We start from the raw sequence: 25,769 nt of genomic DNA on the forward strand, positions 1-25,769 counted from the left end.
TGATACTAGGATAAGGTATGTTTTTAATATAACCAAATATTACCTCTTAGAATAACCTGTCACACATGTAATCGTTCCCAGAGAATATATATATAGGTGTTTATTATTATTATTTTTTCATTTAGAAGTTGTCAGCAGGATTAAAAAAATGTAAAATGGATTTTTTGTTCCTATTTTCTTTTTATACCCCCCCAAAACACAAATCACACAGTCCTTATTGATATAAACTTCAAAACACAGTACTGCAGGTGCATGACAAAAAAAAAAAATTCTATCGGTCAAGGTGAGAAAGAGGAAGCGAACAAGAGACCATCCGATTCACATGTCGTTGCCGATCTCCTCGGGCTCAGCAGAGGCATCTCCGTTCACAGTGATCTTCATGTTCTCCTCATAGCCGGGGGGCATGAATGCCAGCGTGTGAGGGTACATCCTGTGACAGTCCGCTCTATACAATTCTGCAGTTTCTTTATTGTCACCCAGGCTTCCGTTACATAGGCCTTCCAGCACATCTGTGGAGATCTGACAAGAAAAGAACACACTTGATGTAATTTATGGAATCCCCAGAATCACTGGTCTTAAAAGTCTCACCTCATCCTACACCCAGTCTTGGGTTTCAGAACTTCCTTTGCTTGGGTAGAATATTGAAATGACCACGTGCCAAGAGAACAGTCAGGCAAATCTGCTCTAAACTGATTGCACAAGTACACTTTAAAACTGCAAGATCACTGAAGTGTTTAGTTTTTTGAGATTTACAATTATACAGTATAATTGTAAATCTTGAAAAACTACTCGGTTCTAAATCTTTTGTAGTCATCTTTGTATTACTTTAGTATAAATACATGTTAATTTGGATTCATATGTTGTTTTTTTTCTGACTTTATATGAACAAAAAGACACACATTTGCCCATTTTCCCATTGGAAATAGTGATATCTTGAAATATCACTGTCCTGGTCACAAAAGCAAAGTTTGTGGGGAATAATGGCCATGTTCTATACTTTTGAGGCATAAGCAATTAGGAAATAACACTTACTACCCAGGAACAAAAACGAATTTTTTTTTTTTGTTACACAGTGTTATCTACAGGTGATGCTGACTACAGAAAGTATCAATGCCATTATATACACTGAACAAATGTTAAATTGTGTTATATTTGGGACTGTTTCTTGAAGTGTATGTTGCAGTTTAAAGCAAGTCTCTAAAGTCCTGTTAAGTTTAAGAGGACATCTACCACTACACAGAACCTGATTGGCTGAGACAATCCAAAACGTTTATATTAACCCCATGAGTTAAAAGTAACAAAACTATCAATTCTGTAGTGCTGGGACGAACAGAGGATTTTTACGTTTGGATATTCGCTCAATTTAAATATTTGTTGGGATATTCGTTCTTTTTTCAAAAAGTAATAAAAGCTTATATTGCTCTGAACACAGGCAGAGACAATATAGCAGCAGAGGTAGGGGGGCATGGCCCCTGTGTGCATGCCTTCATTTTAGGAGCAAGACCTTACACTATGCAACATGTTAAAATAGAAAAATATCCCTGGAGTAAAGAATACGTTGTGTAAGACGTACTTCACTGGGGTAAAGTAACTACAAAACAAAAAGATGCTGAATAGCAGTTAGTTTGTTTTGTTATACCCCAAATAAATAGTACAGGTACCATTTTTGTTATTCTTACTATTCCTTCACAGTAAACAGTGGCCATCAACACGTTTTCATTAACTAATAACACAAAGTTTACGTGTGCCTTTCTGTAGCTAAACAAGCAAACAACTGAAATTTAACTTTAAAACACTTCACAGTGCTATTTCCACGTTTTTTATTTGAAGGTGAAAAAAAATAACCGTTTTGCATCTTGTTTATTACATACTAGATAACAGAAAGTCACAACAAAGGGCAGGGCTAGACGCGAACACGTTTTTGTCCCAGGTGGCTTTCCATAGAGATCACCGAGTGCACGCCCTAATCTGTTTTTTTTACTTTTTGCTGTATAAAACTTTAATAGAGGCTCAAGAGCTGCTGTATTAACGTCACATATCACACCAAGCTCTCTTTCATTTGCCATTTTTTTTTTTTTAAACTGCTGCGCAAATTCTGGTGAGATGGTAAAAGTGCAAGGTATTTTTGTCAATTGTAACGAATACAAACATCTGATTTTTGTATCTGAATACATGTCAAAAAATATTTGTTCGGATATTTGTCCCAGCACTACAATTCCGTATGCACGTTAATGAATTAACAGAAAAAGTAGTCGGTCAATTGATGCAAAAAGTCACCGTTATTCAAACAAATGGCTATTGATTGCAGCACCAGGATTCTGGCGATTCTTTGCCTTACCACAACGCTCCTATTGTTGAGAGACTCATCAAGTGCGGTAGCTAGCTCTATAGCCTTCTTCTCTGTGGAGCTGTCCAAGTAGTACATCATTTTGGCAGCTGTAGGAAGAAGCACATTGGTAAAGCATAGAGAGAGACCCTTTGAAACTGATATATAGAGCATCAAAAAAAAAGTATACAAAATGGACACTGACAAAATGTTTTTGGTTTCTTTTTAATCAATCACTCGATCATTCATCCTTGACCACAACATATTTGAGTAACTATGACTTCAGCATATGCACTTAATACATTAATTAGTGAGATAGTTGATTGGACACTGGATATGAAGTAATTTCACCTGTTGAATTGCAAGCTTGAATAAGCAAAGAAAATCACTTAAAAAAAAAAAACAACATGCCACAATAAGACAGCAGCGCCTTCGTGCAATCGGCATGTTGGAGGCTGGACTAGGGCAGCGTACTGTGGCTCGCCGTCTTGGGTGCTCACAGCCAGCAATTTCAAACCTGACTATACGGTATAAATCAGACATATGCTGTCAATGACAGGACATGAACTGGGAGACCAAGAGTCACAACACCCACACAACATCGACAGATCATTTTGCAGCATCTTCATTATGTCAATTGTTAATCAGCACCATAAAAAGTCACTGCACCTGCTCTAATAGTTTGTCATTTTTCGATCTCATCTAGTGAATTTTATCCAAATATAAGTGATACGTTTCTTTTGATGTATTATGACATTAATCTACTACTAGTAGGTATTTTACAAATAATGTGGTTATTTCTACAAGAAATGCATATACAATATTGAACATATTAAAATGTAAAACCAAAGCAAGCAAAATGACACCAGCGAATGTGCCCTATAATAGCAAGCAGGCACACAATCAGATTTTAGAATCATACCATCTTTCAGTAGTAAAGTTACATATTACTAACCTGTCCAGCAGAGGATTTGAGTATAGTCGTCTAGTTTAGAGCACACCTTTTATTTTGCTGTGTTATAACAGAAAGCCATTTGTAGATACTTCTTAAACTTTGTGTTGTATGATTTTAGGTCATCTAAAAAAAAGCCCTAAAAGAACTTACCTGCTACTCTATGAGGAATCGAGGTGGAGTGCTTTTTGAGGAAGGCTTCATTAAAGCTCTTTGGACATGTTTCCCCAAACAACCGCCTCATTTCCTGCTTCAGAACTGTGAGAACCGACTCCGGCAAGTCTTTGTTCTCCGATACTGTGAACACAAAAGCACAAGTCAGTGAACTGGAAAGGAGTCTTCACATCCGCCACACACTGAATATATTAAAATACTAAACAAGAGAGTGGACCGTACCTGCTTTAAAGAAACGAACTAAACATTGATGGAGCCAGGGGTGGTGGGGGTCAATAGTAAAAGCCCTTTTCACTGACTGTAGCATCAGAAGGAACTTCTCTGCAAAGGAAATACACCATGTTCAATGCATCATTCACCCAGTACAGAAAGTGTGTGCAACATTTACCAGGATTCTTAGAAGTGATACATTAGCAACATTTCCTGGACACCAAGGATTGCATCATTTCATCAAAACCAGACAAGTGTGCCAGTTAGGAGAGAAAGCAGCCCACATTAACAGCACATATACATATTTTTTTTATTTATATATATATATATATATATATATATATATATATATATATATATATATATATATATATATATATATATATATATATACATATATATATATATATATATATATATATATATATATTATATATATATATATACAACACATATATATATATATATATATATATATATATATTATTTTAATATATATATATATATATATATATATATATATATATATATATATATATATATATATATATATATATACATATATATATATATATATATATATATATATATATATATATATATATATATATATATATATATATATATATATATATATATATATATATATATGTGTATATAATCACATATATATATATATATATATATATATATATAATATGCCAATAAGGTTTTTATTTTTGGCCCACAGGTTGGTTGATAATGAAATTTGTGCTTGTCAATTTATAGCTGACCATATGCCATTCATAAAAAAATAACTGAATGCGTGTCTACAGCTCTCATGTAGCACTGTACTTCCATCTGGGCCACAGAGCTTGGCTACGATTCTAAGGGACAAATCAGGACTTTGAGACAAGATTTAGAGCCTACCATGGAAAAACAAGGTGATTATTTGTCAGCCTGTCTTGTTCCAACAGACACTCATAACACACAAAAAAAAAAAAATAGTCAGCTTTCAGAAAGATTAAATATGAACCACAGAAAGCATAGCCCAGTGCTTAACTGATCTGGGTTTGCCACAGTACTTCTGCCCTGACAAGCAGCTCTCACAGTGAAATTGACTTACCTTTTCTGAAGTAGATCTCAAACGCAAGGAGATGAGTCTCGATTTTATTTTTCACTAGGTTTTTCAACGGTGTCAAGAATTTAATGGCTTCTTCAAGTGGATTTTCTACCTATATAGGTAAATTAAAAAATAACATTTAAAATAAAACATCTGTAAAATGAAACCAGAGCTGGACATCTCGTATGCATGATGCTATTTTCAGGCACCCATATCCCTGCTGCCAGAGATACTCACTCTGTACTTGGGTTGATGTTATTCTCTGCTATTGGGGTACATAATTTAAAAAAGGGCCTATTGTATTGTCTACTAAAAACATCTGCTTTGGCAAACAGAATTGTCTAAATCAAAGCAAGCTAAAATTACATGTAATGTTTAAAAGTGAAAAGTATTCCAAAAGATGTATTAGCTCTCAAACACATGCATTTGTTTTCTTACCGTACAACCAAAATCTTTGTGCCATGACTGTGGAGAGACATTTTATTTTTTACCTCTATAGCAGAGAATGACTCATTGCTCAATAAAAATTTTTGCAGGTATTTATTTAAAAAAGGAGACAATATTCTACTATGAGGTATATGATATTTAGTAAGCAAGGGTTCTGGCTGAGCATAGCTTCCCCAGTTGTTCCGAATCTTCAGTCTCAATAGTTGTTATTTGCAGGTTATTAGAGTCCCTAGTGTACCTTCGCTAGTTTGTCTGGTATGAGCTCTTCCTTGGGTCCTCCGATCTCCTCGTCATCATCCTCCTTCTTCTTCTTCTGGTTCTTCAGCTGCTTTTCCTTCTCCGCATTCTTCTTCTCCTCCTCCAGCTGAGCTTTCTTCTGTGCTCTCCGCTGCTTGTTTCGCAGCTTCTTCAGCTCCTTGTCAGACAGGTTCGCTTTGAAGATGAGGCACACGTCACAACAGGGATACAGCATGACCCCACAGGGAAAAAACTGGGGATGCTAAGCACCCAAGAATTCTTATACAAGTAGAAAAACAATGGATTCAGCTAGAAATGCTGCCTTAAATCTGCATGGGAACAAATAAAATACAAATCCCACTTCATTGTCACTTGCCTTCAGATATAAGGTGTTGAGTCAAAAGGTTTACCATAATGTGACAAACATACATTTATTAAGTGAATATACATAATGAAACCATAATATACAACCTATAAAATAATAAAAAAAAAAACTGAACCAAGAGCACACAACCATGAATGGTTTTGTAAGAACTGCTCTTAGGATTTGCACAATTTCACTCAATATTTGACCTGAAAACTCTCATCAGCTTAAGCTTAGAGAGACGTGTCTCCACTGGCGTTTCATTTTTTTGGGAGTGTCTCTCTAAAATGCTGCATTGCAACCTACCATAAAAACACCATAATTTATCTTCACTTAACATGCAGAGGTGACAAGTCAACAAATGGCAAGAATTAAAATACAGCATTAGAAAATTCTACTAGAGTAAAGAATGAATGAAATGTTACATATTATTGTTTGTCTAGTTTAGGTATAGATTGTATGAAATGTGTGTTTAGTGACATTAGGGTTTAAATATAGTCTTGTCTTGCACTGACAAACCCCTGATAGATCTGTAGCCAAAAACATTTCCTGTGTAGCACAGTCTTCTATTATAGGAGTCAATGAAATGAACTAAATACAACAAAATCCTATATTCTGTATACTGATGCCATGCAATACATGTAATAAAAATGACAACTAATAGCAGGTAAAGGAATAACAACTTTTCTATTTGGAGTACTTGAGTTATATGGGACAGCTTGTGCACCCTGACCCAGTTATCCAGTAGGATTCTGGGAAGGAGAAGCCTGAGCCATCTGAGCACGACGCAATACAACACCCTGGAGCGTGCGGAAAGCGCTGAAAATTGTGACAACCATAAACAGTACAGGACACCAAAACATTATTTTTTTTTTTTTTTAAAGAATATGCATACTCTGTACAAAAATAAATTAGGGTACATTTCAACAATTCATGAGACTTTTGCACAGGCTTAAAACAAAAAAACTGACCTATATTAGGGGTAGCCCAGTCTTGGCAGCCAGTGATTTAGTTCAGGAAAGGACAGCAGAGGGGGGTGGGGGTTACCTGTGTCCGCCTCCAGCTCCTTGTGCTCGTCAGTCAGCGGGTTGTCATGGAGGGTCAGGTAGATCTCGATGGCAGTCCTGGCAGCCTTGAAGTAGAAGGGGTGCCTGCGCAGTACATCCTCCAGCTTCAGCAGGTCCACATATGAGCGCAGGGTCATCTTCCGCATGCAGTACGTGTGGAAGTCAAACTGGTCGTCTGTGATCTCCACAAAATGCTGAAAGGAAAAATAAATAAAACTAAGCTAGTTAAACACTTTCAGCATTACCGATTTACCTCATAGAAAGCAACCTTTAAAAAAGGGTCCTCTGCTGAAAAATAAATACAATGATACAATCCATTCTCAAAACAGTACTGAAATGAGTTGAAAAAGCAGCAGGCACTAGGCAATCGTTTCCCACGGAATTCAATATTTCTAGATCAGACACGTTTAAGAGATGTTATCATTGCATAATTGGGTGGGGGGGGGCTATTTAATTCTGGCAGTCTAGATATAAACATCACAGGGCATAATCTCTTATCTGCTTTTAATGCTTTGTGCATGGATGTTATAAAAGCTCAGTCAAAAGGATTTATATTGTTCTGGGATTGTCGGTTCTTTACAAATTAATGACATTTAAAAAGAGCAGCGATTCCCTCCAGCCCAATGGAGAACAAACATGAAAATAAATCATCCAGAAGTACAACACACTATGGTATATGTTGTAATACTAACCTAAATGTATAAAATTAAAAAAGACAAAACATTTCAAATTAGATATTTAGTAAGCAAAGGTTCTGAGTAAACCAAGACAACAAAAACCCCTTCCCCATTTGTTCAGCATCTTAGATAAGTCTCAATACCTTCAATTGTCTGAGAAAGACTTCGTCAAAACGTTTGTCATTGAATTTGAATAGAAGTATTACTACATAAAACTTAAATAAGCAATATTAAATTTTATTAACGTTTACATACTTAGTTTACAATTTTTACAATTATTGTTTTAAAAAAAAAATAGATATGGCCCTAAAAAAGTACACCCATTCTAATTTTCACCACAAATTATCCCAAAAAGTGTCAGCTTTAGGAAATGGACAACTTACTCTCTCAATCTCATGGCACTTCTTGAGTGCGTCCCCATACTTGTTCATGGACTTGTAGGCCAGTGCGCACTCCGTCTGGAACCACATGCACTGCATCTCGTTGAGATTCTCCACTGCAGAGGCACCTTCCTAGAGAGGAGACATAAGACCTGTGTGAGAAAACACGCTTTACAAGGGATTAGGCTCTCTAGTTCAATATTCCTTGTGCACATCATGGTAAAACGAAGACGAGAATTTCAGTGGAAATGACTCACCCTGGTAAACTTGGAGCACATCTCCTCAGCTTCCTTGATCATGTTGGCCTTCAGCATGTACTTGGCGCACTTGGAGTTGATGAACCTGTCGGCTGTATCCAGGGCCTGGGCCTCGTCCATCCACTTCACTGCCTCCTTGATGTTGCCAGCGTGCTGTGGGCAGGGAGAGACGAGCAGGCACAGTGGTACGCCAGCAGAAAAAACACAGAAGAGATTATCAAACAAGCAGTCGTGCCTTTAAGTCACTGCACCTTAACTGATTTTAACTGATACTTTGGGCATGCTACAGAGGGAACAATTGAAGCTATTATGCAGTCTGCTATTTTCATTTTTGTATTAAACTTATCTAGATAGTAATACCAAAAAAATAAATAAATAAAAAACACCACACTAAGGTGTTGGCTGTTCTAGCTCACTCAGAATATAGAATGACTGGGCAGATATTTGTTCCCCCATCATGGTGGTTGCAAGGACTGATACAAAATTCAATGTGCAACACATGCACATTCCTGGGTTTGAGGGCAGTGTAAGGGTCAATATAGGATGTATGTTGTACATTCAAGTACATTTTATAAACCAGTTCTTTTTTTTTTTTTTAAGGCCTGAAAATCTGCTTTGCAATCACAAAACTCCTGTTAATTAACAGGCAATTAAACTGAATTACAAACTTCTGCACAACTTTGTTAAAATATGAAGTTTTTCATGAGGGACTGTTAGTCAAATGAAAAGCTTATGCTTATACTCAATGCTTTATTGACCTCCCTGCACTGACAGTACTGGAAGTTTGAACTCAGACAGTCAGGACTGATGCAAAACCAAATCTATGCATTTACCTTGTATATTTTGGCTTTGATAAGGAACAGTTCTATGAGAGTGGGTGTACTTTCAATAGCAGCATTGATGTATTCTAGTGCCAAGGACTGCTGGCTGATCTGATCGAAATGTTGGGCCAGGAAGTACTGGACCCAAAGCAGAGTGGTAGGGGGCTCTCTACAGTCATCTGTGAAATGAAGACAACAAAACTGAGATTGCATTGCAACATACTTCAATGGTTTCCTAAACAATGTCAACACATTACAATAACTGCACACTCCAACATAAAAACCATGTAGAACATGGAAGACATTATCCAAAACATATCTACTCAAAATTAATCTTACAGAATTCTACGATTTAAACTGGAAAAATACAAAACATTGTATGTTTAGCTTAAAACTTACCATTTGGATTAAACATTTGGCAGCTATTTAAACTAGTTTCATAACCAACTACCAATTCTTCTATTATCGATACCTGTAAACCAAATAAATGAATAGATTTAGCACATTTATATAAAATGCATATTACAATCAGGTTAAAATTAAATGTCATGTGTATTATTTTAACATTCTAATATTCATCATCTATGAACGAGATACTCAACTAAGCAAACTTAAGATATGCACATAATGCATTAGTTATTAATGCCATTTATTTTCTATAGGTAAGACAGACTTAGGCTTTTCTGTAACTCAGTTACACTATTGCAGGGCATTACACTTGTGCCTTGCTTTCATAGATTCAGTAAACTTAAGCAACCCTTAGATAAAAATGCATATAGATAGGGGTCTACTTAAATCTACTTAAATCACAGTAAATTTACATATTTTTCACACATTTAGGTTATCTGATAAAATTAGGATTTCGCTGACATTTCACAGACCAGTTTAAACATTAAATAAACCTGAGTAGATAACATTTCAAAGCACAATAAAAGCCTAAAAATAGAGGTACTTGCTTCCTTACTAAAACAGAGTGCTGTCATTTGTAAAGGCACGAATGCAACATCCCCCAGAAGTTGCTGCTGACATTCCATCTAGTGTGGACTTGCCCACATTGAGACTGCAAGTCTGCATCCACTGAATTAGTTGGAAGTGTAAGGCAAGGCTTAGCCAAGTTATACAGATGTGAAAATCAATTAGAAACAGCCCCAGATCTTGGTTACCCGAGGGCATCTGGCATTCTTTAGTAAAGGCAATATACAGCACATTCGTTGTCATGTTATTTGTCCCATCTAGGAATTTATTTTATTGGTACAGAGTGAAAACAAAGAAAGCGTGCCTATTCGGGTCTAAAATTCTAACTGCGTTTAAAAAGTAAGCAGCAGGTTGTTTGAAGCGAGGTGGCTGTGCTGGATGGTACCTGTAGTACAGATTTAACTTGGCTACAACCAACAGGAATACATCGAGTCTGCGCCGACTTGTTTGTTTTCTGAAAGCGGTTTGTTTTACGTTCTGTTTAGCTGCCTCTGCATTACAAGATGTGCAAAACAATTACCTCCATCTACATGTACAGTTTGTGAAATGTCTTGACACAATCCTCTGACAAAATATACTTTGCTTTGTCATCCATTTTTGGTATTTTACCTCCAATGCTCAAAACCAGATTTTAGAATCAAACTAGAATCAAAACAATGCAGCACTGAGTTTGTCCCACCCCCTACGGTACAGGTCACAGAAAAGCCAGTAGACGCACGATGGTCTGATTAAAACATTGTCATTTGAACAGTAAACAAGACAGTTAACCACTTTGGGATTTTTTTTTTTTTTTTTTTTAAATGTTGTCTAAGGATGTTTATTTTGGAAAATGCAATGCACACAGAACGGCGAAGGAATACAACAAAAAAAAAAAATAGCCTATCTACAGAAAGAAGATAGTTTACATCGCTTACGCTGTGCAGTAGTTCATTTAAACAAGGTTTCTTTTTTCTTTCTTTCCCTGTGCTTGTCCTGTATGCATTGGCTCCTAAAAGAGGTGAATTTCGCGGTGACCCCTCAATTTCCCGATTTGCACGAAATCGCAATTTAGGTAGACCCCTACATATAGGGCAGACACTGCCTTATCCCGAATGCACAGCTTGTAATTGTACACTCTTACCTTCTCTTTGTCATCGTACAAGGACTTCAATGTTGTAAAAACAGGAGGGCAGCCTTTGCTGAAGTTCAATCTTAAATATTTATCCAAGCATTCCCTAAATTTTTCACCTAACCAAAAACAAATATTAAGATTACAGTGAACATCAAGAGCAACAGAAACCAGTCAAAATGGACACACTGCAGGTCTTTAATGGTGAACTGGCATTGTGTACAACTCACTGTGACAAAAGAAAGATTAGGTTGATATTTAACTGTCACTAAACTGGTGTTTTCAATGTATATTTGTCCTTTATTCTTCCCAACAAACTATGTGCTTTGTAAACAAGTTTCTATAACTAAATAAGCAGAAGATCCTGAAAGTCTTTTACATCAAGATTTTTTTATGTTGTGCAGCACTTATTCAGATAACAGGATCTGTAGGGAATAGGGGTTACAGGGGCCTGTACTTGGATGCTCTGCTTTGTGCAAACAAGGGAACCGTCTAGTCATAGAGGAGCATTCACTCACAGCCCCATGAACTATCAAGCAGAGATGACAGACAGATTCAAACCCAAGCCTCCAGAGTTGTGAGATGGTAGGCTAGTGAATGAGCTTGCTGTGTCACTGGGCCTTCTGCTTCTCATTCACACTACACTACACCTCACACTTGTGTGCTGGAACAGACAAATGTCGACATCAATTTACCAGATAAAAAGTTTAATGGCAGTCTCCTAGGCACCAGTCCTTTAGGATATTTAACCCAAGCTTCTTCGTAGATTTTTTGCTTTTCTTCCACATTGGCTAAAAAAAAAAGTAAAAACAAAGTCAAGCACACAAGTGTTACAATATACTACACTTGTTAAACCTCTGGTTCCTGATACTAAGTAACAAGGACTTCCTGGGAATGTGTTTTGTCACTGGGAGAAAAATCTTCAAAACCAAATGCTCTTATTATGCAGCGAGTACTCATTACTACCACTAATACTTTGTAAGCAATTATCTTGAGCCAGGTGGCTCTTTAATCTCTTAATGCCATATTAGCTACATCTTTCACATCTATCTTAAGTTTACCATGCTTTAAAAACAAAGACACTGCTAAATATACGACAATGGAATTCCTGGTTACATTTCGGTTCTACAGTCTAAGGATTTCAAATACTCTTTCCATCATTATCCCTACTCAGTACAGAATTAGCACTGGCAGTATTTCAGCTGTTTTTCTTCATTTTCTTCATTGTTCTTCACATGCATTTTATACTTTGATAGGGATGGGCATTTCTGTATATTTTTATGATCATATACACCTAAACAATTACACTGTTATACTTTATATCAACACGCCACTGGTAAAAATAATGCTTACATACAGTAATACCAAACTTCAATATGTAAACAGCAATAGTGGTACTATGACACTGCTTCAGTAAGTAGCTCTAACAGAAGGTAACAGTATAACACAAATACAGCATGCAAGAAGCCCAACTTTTGCATCATTTCCAAACAGCAATATAACAGATTACAGTGGATCAAATTGTCTTCATTAGACAACTAAAATATATAAAAAAAAAGTTAACATGAAGTAACACGTCATTAAATATGGTTCATACTCATGGCCTTGGCCTGCAAGATAACTGAAAATGTCCATATTTTAAATGTATGTTTTACTTTACTGTTTACTTTCAAGTTAAAAAGAATAGCAAATTACTAAAATTTGTAAAAAAAAAAACCTAAACGTTACTTATTTCCAGACAGACAGCCCAAAGTTTATATTGTAAAGCAGTCGAAAGGTGAAAGTCGTAAATTAACAGCGTCATTCATTTTGAGCGAGTCACAAGTCGTCCTGTATTTCTACAAACAGTAGATTTTTGATTTGAGAAAGCAGTCTGTATGTCCAAAGAATAAAACCAGTATTTATTTTATTTTTACAGCAACCAACATTTCACTTAATTTAAAAGATAAATTTAAAAAAGCTTGTACAATGAGTGAAGGCCCGTCTGATGACAGACACTCACCTGAATGACTGCATGAGACTTGCTATCACCAAGTACACCCTGAACTTCAAACTGGCCGATTACCTGCAGTGCCAGCCCTCTCACAAACAGGAAGTTTCTCTTCTACAGGTTACATGAATCAGTTTTTGATTGCAGCTGATAGGTAGATCACAATGGGTAAATCTAAGGTAGCTTCTCATCAGAAAAGGTTGGGGACCCTGGGACTATATAATTAGCAATTTTCTAAACGATTAACAACCTTACTCAAAAAAAAAAAAAAAATGTTTACACCTGCCCATCCCTTGTACATGAAGACATTTAAAGGTTGTAGTTGCTCCTTGGTATGAAATAACTTACTGGTTTGTTTTCTTAATCTACAGATTAGGTGAATCTGTTCATACTGAATTAAAGCAACCTGATCTGTAGCAGCTCATTCAGATCCCTGTACCCTTGTGTAGAGCGGAAAGTCCTGCAATTTGAAGCTCATACCTGGTTTGAGGGCTTTCTCCAGGCCATGGTAGTAGGACCAGTTCTCTGGGTTCCTCTCCTGTAATCTCTGGTACACTAAAGTAGCCTCCTCCATTCTGTCCAACTTCAGCAGCACCTCGCCTACAACACACAAGAGAAACAACCAATCTTACAGCTCACTATTCATTTCATTTTTCGGTGCTTATTTTGAACTATTTGAGTTTTATGGAAATCTTTCTTTCAGGGCTTTCGCTTTTCATATACTGTACAAAACTACTGTTCTCAGCTACTTCCCAAAATGCTTGGGTGTTTTTTTCTGTCACAGTAGTAGTAACTCGACAGTAGTTGCACACTTAGTTGTACCTTCTTTCCTTTGCTTGCGGTCACGGGCACATTCTTCTGGGGTTTGTGTGTGTCTAGGCATTTTTTTACATTTCACCACAATTTGGAATTCTGTTTTAAATTCCACGAGCGTTTAAATACTCCATATGGAACTGGAATAGCTTTAAATCTCATGAGCAAGAACAATACTGTTTCTTGTAATGTTTTAAATCTAAGTATGTTACAATCCTCCAATAGAAACATCAGAATCTTTGCTGCCATCTTTGCTGGGTTTAAGTTTCAGAACGAATCAGTGCGGCGATACAAAATCAGGAAGGAGGGACAAGTTTTATTGCAGGTTATTTATTTTTCACAGGGAATGGGATCAAGTCAATGTGAACTGAGTAACCATTTCCAAAGTTTTCCCAGTTTAGATATAACAGATTCCATTTTTTTGTACAGGGGATGTTTTACATGTTTTTATTGGTTAAAACCAAAAAAAATCATTAGCCCCAGAATGAATAAATATCATATTCCTTCAAATTTGAGACAATCTAATTTAAGGACATAGCACAAATTTCCCACCCTCAATTTGATGGGAAACAAAACAAACCAAAAAAATAAACTATTAAACAAGATGATTTACAAAGACAACGTTATTTATGCATATAAGAAAACTATGTTTGGAGGCTGTCTGCTGTCACACAAAGCACTACAGTTAGGCACCGCTTCTCTGTTCAGTCTTGATTACTCGCACCTGTTCCCCCCCCCCCCCCCCCTCCCTTTGTTAACTGTGGTATTGATTGGCATGTAAAAAAATAAGGGGGTCTGACCAGCATTTCCGATCTGTCCAAGCTGGTACTGTTTGTTAAAACGGAGCCTAATAAAAACGCTGCAATTTTAAAAGCATCTCTTCGAATTCAGGAAGCTAATAACGATTCTTTGAACATGGCTGCCTGTATGTTATGGATGATTTGAGATTGGACCGTGATGTTTGTTAGTATTTTCTCAGCCAGTCAGCCACGTTGCTGTTGTATAGTCGGGCCGTCACATCTTTTGCTGATGACTTTAATACACGCATCACTATACCTGAATTTAAGACGCGCCCCATCGCATAAGAAAATTGGTTTCAAATATGTGTCTTAAATTTGAAGGAATACAGCAAGTGGAAACAGGAGATGCCACAAGTACATTTGTTTTCATTACAGTGAGTGCTGCACTACTCAACCCTCCCCAGCACTGTCATGTGTTTGAGCTTGACCTGCTGCTGTTCAAGTCAGTGGAACACACCCTAATACCTTTAGTTTCCTCCACCGCCAGCTTGTCACAGATCTGCTTCTCATAGGTGGTGAGATGTTCCAGTGCTTCTTTGTAAAGGCCTGCCTCTCTGAGGACTTGGTTCTGATACAGCAGGAGCTCACTGTATTCATAATCCACTTTTTCAGGTGAAGTCTGCAAAAACACACAGCATTACTCACAACAATTAAGTGGTATTGAAATACCAAAGTCACTTCAAAACTAACACAGTGGCAAAAGGAAGCACACTGGGACCAAGTTTGTACTTGTTATATTCCCCAAAAAACATGTTTGTTTATGCTAATAGATATCTTTAATCTGCCATTTACTGCTTCATGCATTTTTGTTTTGCTATTGTTTCAGTGTAGCTTGGTAATTGAGTTTGTTTTGGCTTTTAACTTTGCAAAGTGATACAGGTATGAAAAGGCATCTCGACCTAGATACTGTAGAATGTATAGTGTCCAGTTAATTAATGTTCAACATATAATACTTTATAATATTTGTTTATATATAAAACAGTAAACTAATTGTAGCAACTCAAATAATATGTACAAATACAGCAGATTGAAAATAGATTTAACTTCTGGAAATCTTCCAAATGATTTGCCTTGCTACAATTCAGATGGGACTTCAAGCAAAGAAAATAAAGATTCTTTGTAGTCCAACTCTGATCAAATTATTCTTTAAAATGTAATGCTGAACTTCATGTTTAATGAGACATCTCTTAAGGGAGTAACTCCATGCAGCATTAACTACAAAACTGAGAACAGTTTAATTGGCTTTTAAGCATCAATTTCTTTCGGTTCAGACAACTTGGGCATCATCCAGTCTTTCACATCACCTCTCTGCTGATAGAATTTAAGAGGATTTAAAACTCAAATACTGAAGATGAGAAATGCAGAGCGGCAGTTTTCAGAACACACAAAAGCATTTGAAACAGTTGATAATTCCCTTACCCATTGCATCAGCTAGCTGGTTTGCATATATTGCAAAGAATTACCTGCTTCAAAAACTATATACCATAAAGACTTATACTTGGCCCTCCACTGTTCACCAGTGTAATTACTTAATCAATTTCTTGCATCTGTTTCTTGTGTTCACAAGAGATTCACTCACACACCAACACAGGGTTCAAACGCAGGTTAATTTGGTCTGTGGCGGGTACGTTTTTGTATACTTAACATCTCTTGACTGTTGTTGAAAAGCACGGTGACCTGTGATCACTGTCGTGTCGTCGTGCAGTTTATACTTTCTACCAGCAATCACCCTGCTGTTGCAAATACTCACTTTCTCTAAAACTAAACATTGCTAAACAAAAGACTTTTGAAAAAGACTTCCTGAACATCTTATTTCTTGCAAACTGTAGATAAAACGAGGGGTTTATCTGTTTCTGATCTTTGTGATGCCCAGTTTCTTGGACACGATGCTGCTTGTGTGATCTGACCTTTCAACTGTTTGTTTTTATGTTTAAAAAGGGGCAGTGCTCTGTAGGCTACTCCAAAACAACCAATTTAAAACGTCTTGTTTTATTGAAGAAAAAATATGTACCGTTTCATTTTGAACAAGGTATTAAAACCATTTCACATGCTAATTTTATATATCTATATATACATTTTTACCAGACCCGCACAGAGAAACAGGAACACAATTTCACTGTTTCACTACGCCTTGTGAAAGCCTGCATCGTACAGTATTCTTAAAAAAAAATAAAATTACATTGTTCTGAAAGGACCTTTAAGTTTTGTATCTAAAAGTAACATTTAAACTTGCCAGCAGTCAAAAGCAATAGTCTTTATATTATTGGTTTTGGTGTACTATTTAAAAGCTTGTGTATGCTGATGTAGCTAAAACTACATTTGGTGGCCTTTCCGTGTATTGTTTTTTTTCTGCAACTCGTCCATGAAATGTAATAAAAATCACTGTGACAATCATATCCTTAAAGATTAATTTTCTATTTACTGGAATCAATTTTAGCTTGAACTGACTTGTTTAAAGCTTGAAAAAACATAGTAAGTTATTGCTTAGCAGATCCTCAAAGTGTGACAATAGAAAATATTTAAAAAAAAACTATTTTTAATATAAGGTTGATTAACAAAAACGGGCTACATCTAGGAAGTACTTACAGGAATGACAAACAAGCCAGAGTATTTATGCACTACATTGCTGAGGTAGAAAGAAGGCAGCAAAAATAAAAGGTGCAAAAGTTCCAGTCGGTGATGTCAGAAGAGGAGCTAGTATATGCAAGGGCTGGTGACGCTGCAGTTTGTGCGCATGCCGTCTGTGGAGAGTGCAGGATCCCAACACATCTCTGAAGCTATAACTTCACTCATGAGGCAGATTGTTTCAGACCCTGTTGAGACTGCTCATAAAATGTTGCTTGTTTTTCCATTTTCTTTTGTCGTCGTCACCCCGCGGAGCGATGCTGGACAGCAACATGTCTGGTGGCTAGTGCATGGAAAAGTTAACTTCAAGCCCTGCCAATATATCTGATGCCAACACCACTGTGGCACTAATGGAAACTTCCATAAGACATGGGGCATACAGTTAAAACATCCAGTGAAATACCAAACTTTCAAAAAGCTGCTCCATCGCTCCTCTACTAATTGCATGCTTCTTTTAAAACCCTATGCTTGTTAAACAATGAGCTACACAAACTGACAGACAGGGATGGGTCAATACCACTAGAGGAATAAATCCGTAAGATGTCACTCAGCATTCTTACAGAAGTAGATACTTTCATAAACAGTAATTCATGATCACATAGGTGGTCATGCATTTAGTCTACGACTACAAATTGTTATATGGGTTTAAGCACCTCCAAACATCACCCCATACAATTAAATATTTTATGTTCAAATGTGCATTTACAGTGGATCTGTAAACTAGATAACAATTGTAAAAGGGAATTCAACAATGGTTTACCTAGAAACTACACCAACATTAGGAAATTCAAACCAAAGACACGGTCAGATACAGCACGAGTTACCTGTTGTGTTTTCCTAAATTCTTCTAAAATTTTTGCAGCCATCTCGTAATCTTCCAACAAGTGATATGCAATAGCATAGCCGATCCATGAGGCCCGCTGGGCAGGTCGCAGCTGAAGCAACTGGTACCTGGTTTCCTGCGAAGAACACATTTTAATAAGGAATAGTCTTAGAACTAGTTAATCATTCAATGGAACTGGCAAACCAGGAAGAACACAGGAGAAGGATGCCTCTACTACTGCAAGGTATATCAAATGTAAAAGAATCCTGTATTGCGCAGGATTACCATAGAAAAGGTTACTGGGCCAGCGACTTTTTTCTTTCTTATCCGTCCACTTACCCTATAACCTTCAAGGTCCCTCATTTGAATCTGCAGCAGAGAGAGGTCCCTCAGAATCTGGAGATTGTCTTTGTCCCACTTCAGTGCATTTCTGTAACACTTGATGGCTTCGTCATACTTTTTGTCCGACCTCTGCAGCAAGCCATATACATGCCAACCTGGGAATTCATGTTAAGGAATCTACACTTCCCCATTCCCCTCCACGCCAGCATACAGCTCACGTTACGTCTTATAATATTTTACTATAATAAAAAAAACAAGTGGTGGAAATTAAACACGATTAACATGTCACTTCTATAATAGCCAGGTTTTGTTTACAAGCTCCGGCTGTGAATTATGTAATGCATCACAAACTGTGGCATCAGCTGTGACTATGATATTGCTAAATTATAAGTTAATCATTCTAGTCCTTGGTGTCTAATCATAACCAAATACATGAAGATAAATAAAATACTCTGTGAATGTAGGATTTTAAAAAAGGAAAATAAAATGTTAACAGTGATCACTCAAAAAAGGCCACATTCTATTACCATTCATAAAGCGTTAACTCAGTTAAATAATTTGTTTTCAGTCTTTATGTAGGTATGAAATAAGATTTGATATTCCTGAAACGGTTGATGGTTTCATGAACAGTTTAATAAACATCAAGCTTTACTTGATTATTAAAAAAAAACTTAAGACTTTAAAAAACAACAAGTTGAAACTTTGTGAATAAAGCTCACTGTCTGAGTAATCCCATGTATAGAATAGAATGTGGACTTTGAGAGACCACTCTAACAAAGTTTTATTTATTCTACTTGTAATAAAACCTTGCAGATTTTTCTTCCAGTCACTGATCAGTTTTATGACAGGCATCCCATAGTTTGCCCGGATTTCTAATGTAGGAATCAGGCCACAATAGGTGAGCTGCTGAATCAGCAAATGTCACAACTGCATAAACTGACATTTCTATTCTCCTTACTTCCATAGTTGGACAGGATCTATTCTCAGTTTTTTTTTTCCTTCTTTGAAGCCCCCCCCAAACTTCAACAGTTTAACACATCTGTCTCACATCCAGCAATCTAAATATTAAAATCCTGCTTCAGTTTGCAGCAAACTACTGTAAATATAAACCCCCAATACCACTACCAGTAATGTGAAAATACAGCTTCTGAATTATGAGCGCCTGCCGGATTAACCCTTTGCAGTCCATTTATTCAGCGATCCTCAGGCATGTCAGGTCCAATTTATTTCACACACGCCATTTATTTTACATGCATCATTTAAAATATTTTTTTTCAGAGTAACAGGTTTAGAAAGCATTGAATCTCAAAAGGACACTCAGTACTGCATCTCCAGCCAAGCCCCACCCCTTGTTCGCTGTATTTTTCACATACCTCTTTACAGACGTGCCTACTGATAAATCCTCTCCTGATCACTTGTTTTATCACCAAACTCCTTAATAATGTGATCCAAGTCATTATTTTATTACTATAACATCTCAAAGAGCTCTGCAAATGTCAGTGATATTCTTTGAGCGCTGGATGCAGAAGAAGCTATCTCCTTTGTTTATGTCTGTGTTATCTCTGCAGTACATGGGGCTATAAGAAACGCCCCTTTTTATTTTGGCTTCTTTCAGCTCCTATTGGTCTCACTCTGCCATTGAAAGGTTTCCTCTGCTTTTTCCAGAAAAAAACTACTAGATACCTGTGCTTTACGTCTTTTTGATGATGTCGGACAGGGTCCGACATCGGACTGGAAAGGGAAAATTGTAACGTCGGACCTGGTCCAACATAGGACCGCAAGGGGTTAATTTTTAACCAACATCTCATAAGATATACTGTGTATGTATTACAGGGTATGCATCCTAAACAGTTAAAATGGAAACCTTTACAGAGTCAGCCAAGATCACGGCCCAGCCTATTCTGCAAATCAATAAAAAAAATCAATAGTGTAAACAAAAGGTCACTTTTTTCCTGACACATTATCTACTTGTCTAGCACATAAACCGCTGTTCTTGCAAATAAGCAAGTCATGTGTTATTTATTTTGCTCTTCAATTCATGCAGTGTGTTTGTGTTTGATCTAGAAATTGAAGCTATAATCCTGCAACCAGCTGTACACAGTGACTAAACGTTTGGAGCTTGAAGGATACAGACGTGACTCTTGAGGTCGTTGCGCAGGCCTCGTCTCACCAAGTCGTAGGCTTCTTCCTTTTTGCCCAGGCAGTTCAGAGTTAGCCCCTTCATTGCAAGCGTCTCTAAAAAAGGAAACCTCTTGAAATGTAAACTGTCAAGCAGTGATCTCCACAATATGAGATTACACAATACCAAGTAGGGGTCTTGGTTTTAAAATATTAAGCTTTAACTTATAAAGCTCTACCTCCATCCAACACAAAATTAGTCTGTCTAGAACACTAGCTTGTTTTTTTTTATATATACAAAATATAAGGATTTATATAATTTTGGGTTCCATCAATCTAAGAAATGTGACCCAAGCCAAACCTGACGATTAAAAGTAAACTGTTTTCACCTCAAGGTCTGTAGCATTTCCAAACAAGCAATCACTTAAAAGGGGAGACTTAGAAATGTTAGGTTATTATCATAACCCTGGTTCCCTGAAATAGAAATGTAACCATTAGTGTATGGGTATTTACCTCCTAAAAGACCCGTAACCTGAAAATAAAATCAGAGCTGCTCGTAGAGCCTGTGACAGTCAAGGTCTGCCCCAGAGGGCACATAAAGCACTGCGGTCACAGATCAACGTCATTTTTCCTCATGGTACGCCAAGGCATCTACTGCCAGCAGGTCCCCGCCTTCTACTACGGAAAACCAGAGGGGACAGTGGGTTGATTCCTAGGAGGCAAATGGGCGCAGCAACCTTGAAGGTTAAATGGAAACATTTATTTCAGGGAACCAGGATTATGATAACCGATTATTCCCTTTCAAGTACGAAATGTAACTACTACCGTATAAGTAAGTATACCCAAGCCGTCACAAGGGCAATATTGCAGAACGACCGGAATGCTACAAGGCTAAGCCGAGAGGCTGGCTTGTGTGTTACCATTAGGAACCCCAGTAACAAGTAGCCAGAGCTACAAAATTGAGGGAGAAACTCACCTCTATGCCTGTGTTGTAACAGTCGACCGAAAAGCATGCCTTAACACTCTTGTTCCAAAAGCAGCGTTTTGAGGATCCACAACATTGCCTGTGGAACCTAGTAAAGCTATGGGGAGTAGCCCCTACTGCATTGTAAATGTCCTTGACAGACTTACTTGACTGTACCGTGACAGGTCGATGACTTTAGCACAGGGACGGTACCGGTTCGATGACTTTAGCACCAGGTTATTATGGGTACGGTAACTTCAAAACCAGGTTGGTACAATACCAGGACGTGGAATAAAAGTAGGCGATTCCTTCCTTTCTTTTTCGTGCATTCATGAGCAAAAATGGTATTCCAAGTCCTCGTTGCAAAGTTCAAAAGGTATTTAATACAATAAAGGCTCTGGAAATCCTTTCCCCTCAATCACGTTACAAAGAATTCACAAGACAATACAATGTTTGAATTAATATAGGCTTCTTATGACATCACCCCTTTTTTCGTAACTTAGCCTCCTATAATCCAATAACATTATTGATGACTCCAAGTGAACATAACTTGGAAACATCCTTAGATGTTTCACTCACAAGGTTATAAAACTACAGATGAAAGGAAGGAAGAGAGAAGAAATAAGGATGAAGCCTTTTGCCTAGATTTTCCTTTCAGTTATAACTGTGAAAGGAATGTTTAGCCAAAGGTGTCACTTCTCTTAAAACACAGAATAGAGTGCAATCACCTTTCAGGTGCCATCTGCCCAAATGGTCTTCATACTAGCTCAGTATATGAAATCTGGCAAATTTTTAAATACTACCCAGTTTCTCTAAAGTTTATCCAACACAGAACAGTGCAAGCATGGTACCGGGTCGTTGACCGGTTCACCAGTTCACAGTTAGCAATGTACAGGATGCCCACCTGCACAAGCCACTGGCAAATCCACTCAGTCAGTACAAGATTGGGGGGAAGCCTGCTTATTAGAATGAACTAACAGCCTCGTAATGGTGATGCTAAAGCTGTCACCAAAACAGCATCAGTATACTGTGGGAGAGATTGCAAGCAACCACAACCAAAGCAAGTATCTTGGTCCTGTGCAGCGCTGCTGAACCCAGCAGCATCTGTCACTACATGTGCTCAGAGCACCACATTCCAGACAGGCCTGTGCTTAGTCTCTAATAACAGAAAAAAAACACAAGAAAAACACTTTCCTCAACAAAACACAGTAATTAACATCTTGTAATCTTAGTCAAAGCCAGAAACGAGAAATAAATTAACTCCTGCTGGCGCTACTGCAGCTTGGGGGTGGGGGGGTGTTATGAGCAAGATCTTATGTTGCTTGATACCTGGGAAGAAGTGGCTGAAGCCACTGGCTTCATGCAGGGCACAAGGCCACGGCAGGACGTAACAAACAGGCTGTAGTGCACAAATACGCGTTTAGTAAAACTAATACAGCGATTATCTTTAATATCACATATAATGTGTATAAACACAATAAATGTGAAATATAGCAGAAACAGTTCCTGAACCAGCTCTCCCGCCATACCAGTTTTGAAAGGTAATGATGCCGAGATCTGTGACCGCAGTGCTTTTGTGCCCTCAGAGGCGGGTCATGACTGCGTCAGATTCTACAAGCAGCTTTGGTATATCTTATTCAGGTTTCAGGTCTTTAGGAGGTAAATACCCACGCAGTAACGGTTACATTTCGCACTTGTAAGAGAACCGGTTGGATTCACAACAGATTCACAACAGATTCAGAAAGTTCCAAATTGCTGGTACTCCAATTATTCAGGCAATAAACCTCAAGCTACTGGAACAATTATTTTTAAAACATGTATGGGTACAGGGAACGTTTTTCTCTTGAAAGCACCTTAGTGTGCTTAAATCAACCATTTTTGCTTTAGGAAAAAGAATCTGGTCTTTTACAGCACTTGCTTCGCTTCTCATAGAAAGTGACACATTTTAAAGATGGGTTGGGCTAGTTTCACTGCTGGGCTTTCACTTGTGTGTACAATAAAGAGTGAACAAATATTTCTTGTTCCATCTCCAAGATACCATTATCCAACAGTCTCTTCAAAAGCATCTGCTGATAGCAGCAAATTTTCATTTATATTCTCACCCAACTGTTCAATTCACACTTCATCTGTTTAAAAACTATTGCCAGCTAGTCCCAGGAGAGCTGTGTGCCCAGTAGAGGGTGGACTACATGCTGAATGAGACACACTCACAATAGGGAGTTTTTGCACCCCATTATGAAGCTGCATGTAGATTGTAACACCACCTGCTAATTTAGTAAAACCAAAGTTACACACATGCTGGCGGATGCATTCTCATCATGTTAAAACGGACAAAACTACACAAGTTATAAAACTAATTGTGTCCCATACTTTGCCCAAGTACTTACCTCCATGCTCAGCAAATTTGGGGTTGGAGAGGATCTGTTTACAGAATTTCAGACCATTTCTGTACTGTTTGTGTTCATAACATCTCTAAAAAAAAAAAAAAAAAAAAAGACAGAAAAAAAAGGTCAAGGTCTCTGCTTCTTATGTGCAAAATTCCAGGAAGGTAATATTTTTGGTTTGCTGTGACAAAATCAAAACCTAACCTGCCCCCCTCCATTTCAAAGAAATATTTTCAGGTAACAATTCTTGTGAAACTACTGCAACAAAACATTTAATTTGAATCCCGTAACACGACCCAAGGAATAACGCAATATCAATGGAAGGACCCCCCTCCCCCTCCCCACCTCCATGTAAAAAACAATTTAACCCTTTTAGGACCAAGCATTTCAGTGGGATGCTCCCCCAGGACCAGCCTGTAGTTGACACTCTTGCTATAAAAATTCACAAAAAAAGAAAATCAAGCATCTTGGAAATGGTCCTTTTTCCCCAGAACACTGGGGAACATTATGAAGTACTTCAGAAACCTTACACCTGGTTCTTACAATACCTCCTGAAAGTTTTGTTAAAATATTTATGTTTGGGCAAATTACAAGACATTGTTTCACCCGAGTGAGTGCAATAATATAACACACATTTATTCTCAGGGTCTTTTTAAGCAATAATGGACACTACGATTATTTTCTCAAAATGCATATTTATAAATAAGTTATTCTTTCCATTATTATCAGTAATACGGAAACAAACACACCAGATACATTTAGTTCATGAAATAGTATCATATCCACTTATTTCTTGATATGTATAAATATTGTAAAACACACAGCTACTGTTTTTACTGGACCGGATACAATTTTATCTGGCCCAATATATTTATATATTTTTCATGATGGTTTTTATTTTCAGTATGTTTCTAACTGTGTACGGCAACCAGAGAGGACACGTCTTAAAAGAAAGCAGCCAAATGAAGCCTTGCAGTATATGTTACTTAAGCCATTTAACATTCACACATTTGTGTGCTTGTCAGAAAATGAAAATAGTATTAAGATTTGAAAATGTATGTGTACACAAAAAGCCTTATACATTAGTGACTAGTAGAAGCATTTTTAATGCTGACACTTAAGTGTTACGTCAGTCTTAAACCCGTTATTTGCATATTAAACCTAAAAGAAGCCCAATTAATTCTGCAATGCTTGTAACAGCAACATTCAACAGCAATTGTATTCTGTTTGAAATTGTTGCCAATTACATTGCTTTGCTTTTAGTTAATGTTAACAGATCAGTGCTTGAGTTCCTCTGTAATGACTGTACACACAGCTTCTTCAGCTGTTGCTAGCCAGTCGTGAAACAGATGGTTACATGTATTCAAATAGGATTAGGGATGGCAATTTAGAATAGTTTCCTAATAACCACTACTAAAACAATATCCATAATATAAAATAATAATCCTTCTCAGTGTTGTCGCTTGCATAGCCTCTCCCAAGTCAGCGCCAATCTTGCTGAGTGACACCAACGAGTCCTGGAAAGACTGTGAATGGCATTTTTGACCTGAACATAATTGGACCCTAAATCAAAAACCTTGGCAATTTGATTGCATATCTGTGTCCGAGACTAGAAACGAAACGTTAAACTCACAACAAATAAAGCTGTTTTATATGAAAGTCTAGGAAACTGACGCCAAACAAGGCAGAACATTACCCTTTTCACTGTCATAACGGAACCAGATGATCTAATGTTCATCTTAAATATTTTTTTCCCATAATTACATTCTTTATGATATATTGATTTCAGCGCTTTCCTTATGGCTTATTGGTT

At 37.3% G+C, this 25,769-nt stretch overlaps 1 protein-coding gene across 2 annotated transcripts in view; it reads right to left on the reverse strand.

Moving 5' to 3' along the window:
- Positions 1-120: 120 nt before the first annotated feature.
- LOC121325190 (N-alpha-acetyltransferase 15, NatA auxiliary subunit-like) overlaps positions 121-25,769 on the reverse strand; it is a 35,936-nt gene continuing 10,287 nt past the window's right edge. The window contains exons 2-20 of one of the 2 annotated variants that reach the window (XM_041267526.1): positions 23,960-24,044; positions 20,621-20,725; positions 18,488-18,645; positions 18,150-18,284; positions 15,166-15,319; positions 13,568-13,687; positions 11,793-11,888; positions 11,110-11,216; positions 9,414-9,486; positions 9,027-9,193; positions 8,194-8,346; positions 7,940-8,068; positions 6,860-7,073; positions 5,450-5,643; positions 4,768-4,876; positions 3,675-3,773; positions 3,432-3,575; positions 2,339-2,436; positions 121-519 (exon numbers count right to left, since the gene is read on the reverse strand). In XM_041267526.1, coding sequence (XP_041123460.1) covers positions 319-519; positions 2,339-2,436; positions 3,432-3,575; positions 3,675-3,773; positions 4,768-4,876; positions 5,450-5,643; positions 6,860-7,073; positions 7,940-8,068; positions 8,194-8,346; positions 9,027-9,193; positions 9,414-9,486; positions 11,110-11,216; positions 11,793-11,888; positions 13,568-13,687; positions 15,166-15,319; positions 18,150-18,284; positions 18,488-18,645; positions 20,621-20,725; positions 23,960-24,044 — 2,541 coding nt within the window. In that variant the 3' untranslated portion in view covers positions 121-318. The remainder of the gene's footprint in view (positions 520-2,338; positions 2,437-3,431; positions 3,576-3,674; positions 3,774-4,767; positions 4,877-5,449; positions 5,644-6,859; positions 7,074-7,939; positions 8,069-8,193; positions 8,347-9,026; positions 9,194-9,413; positions 9,487-11,109; positions 11,217-11,792; positions 11,889-13,567; positions 13,688-15,165; positions 15,320-18,149; positions 18,285-18,487; positions 18,646-20,620; positions 20,726-23,959; positions 24,045-25,769) is intronic. The other variant, XM_041267536.1, reaches the window with a different exon arrangement.

The sequence above is a fragment of the Polyodon spathula genome, chromosome 1 (assembly GCF_017654505.1).
Source record: "Polyodon spathula isolate WHYD16114869_AA chromosome 1, ASM1765450v1, whole genome shotgun sequence".
Taxonomy (NCBI): Eukaryota; Metazoa; Chordata; class Actinopteri; order Acipenseriformes; family Polyodontidae; genus Polyodon; species Polyodon spathula.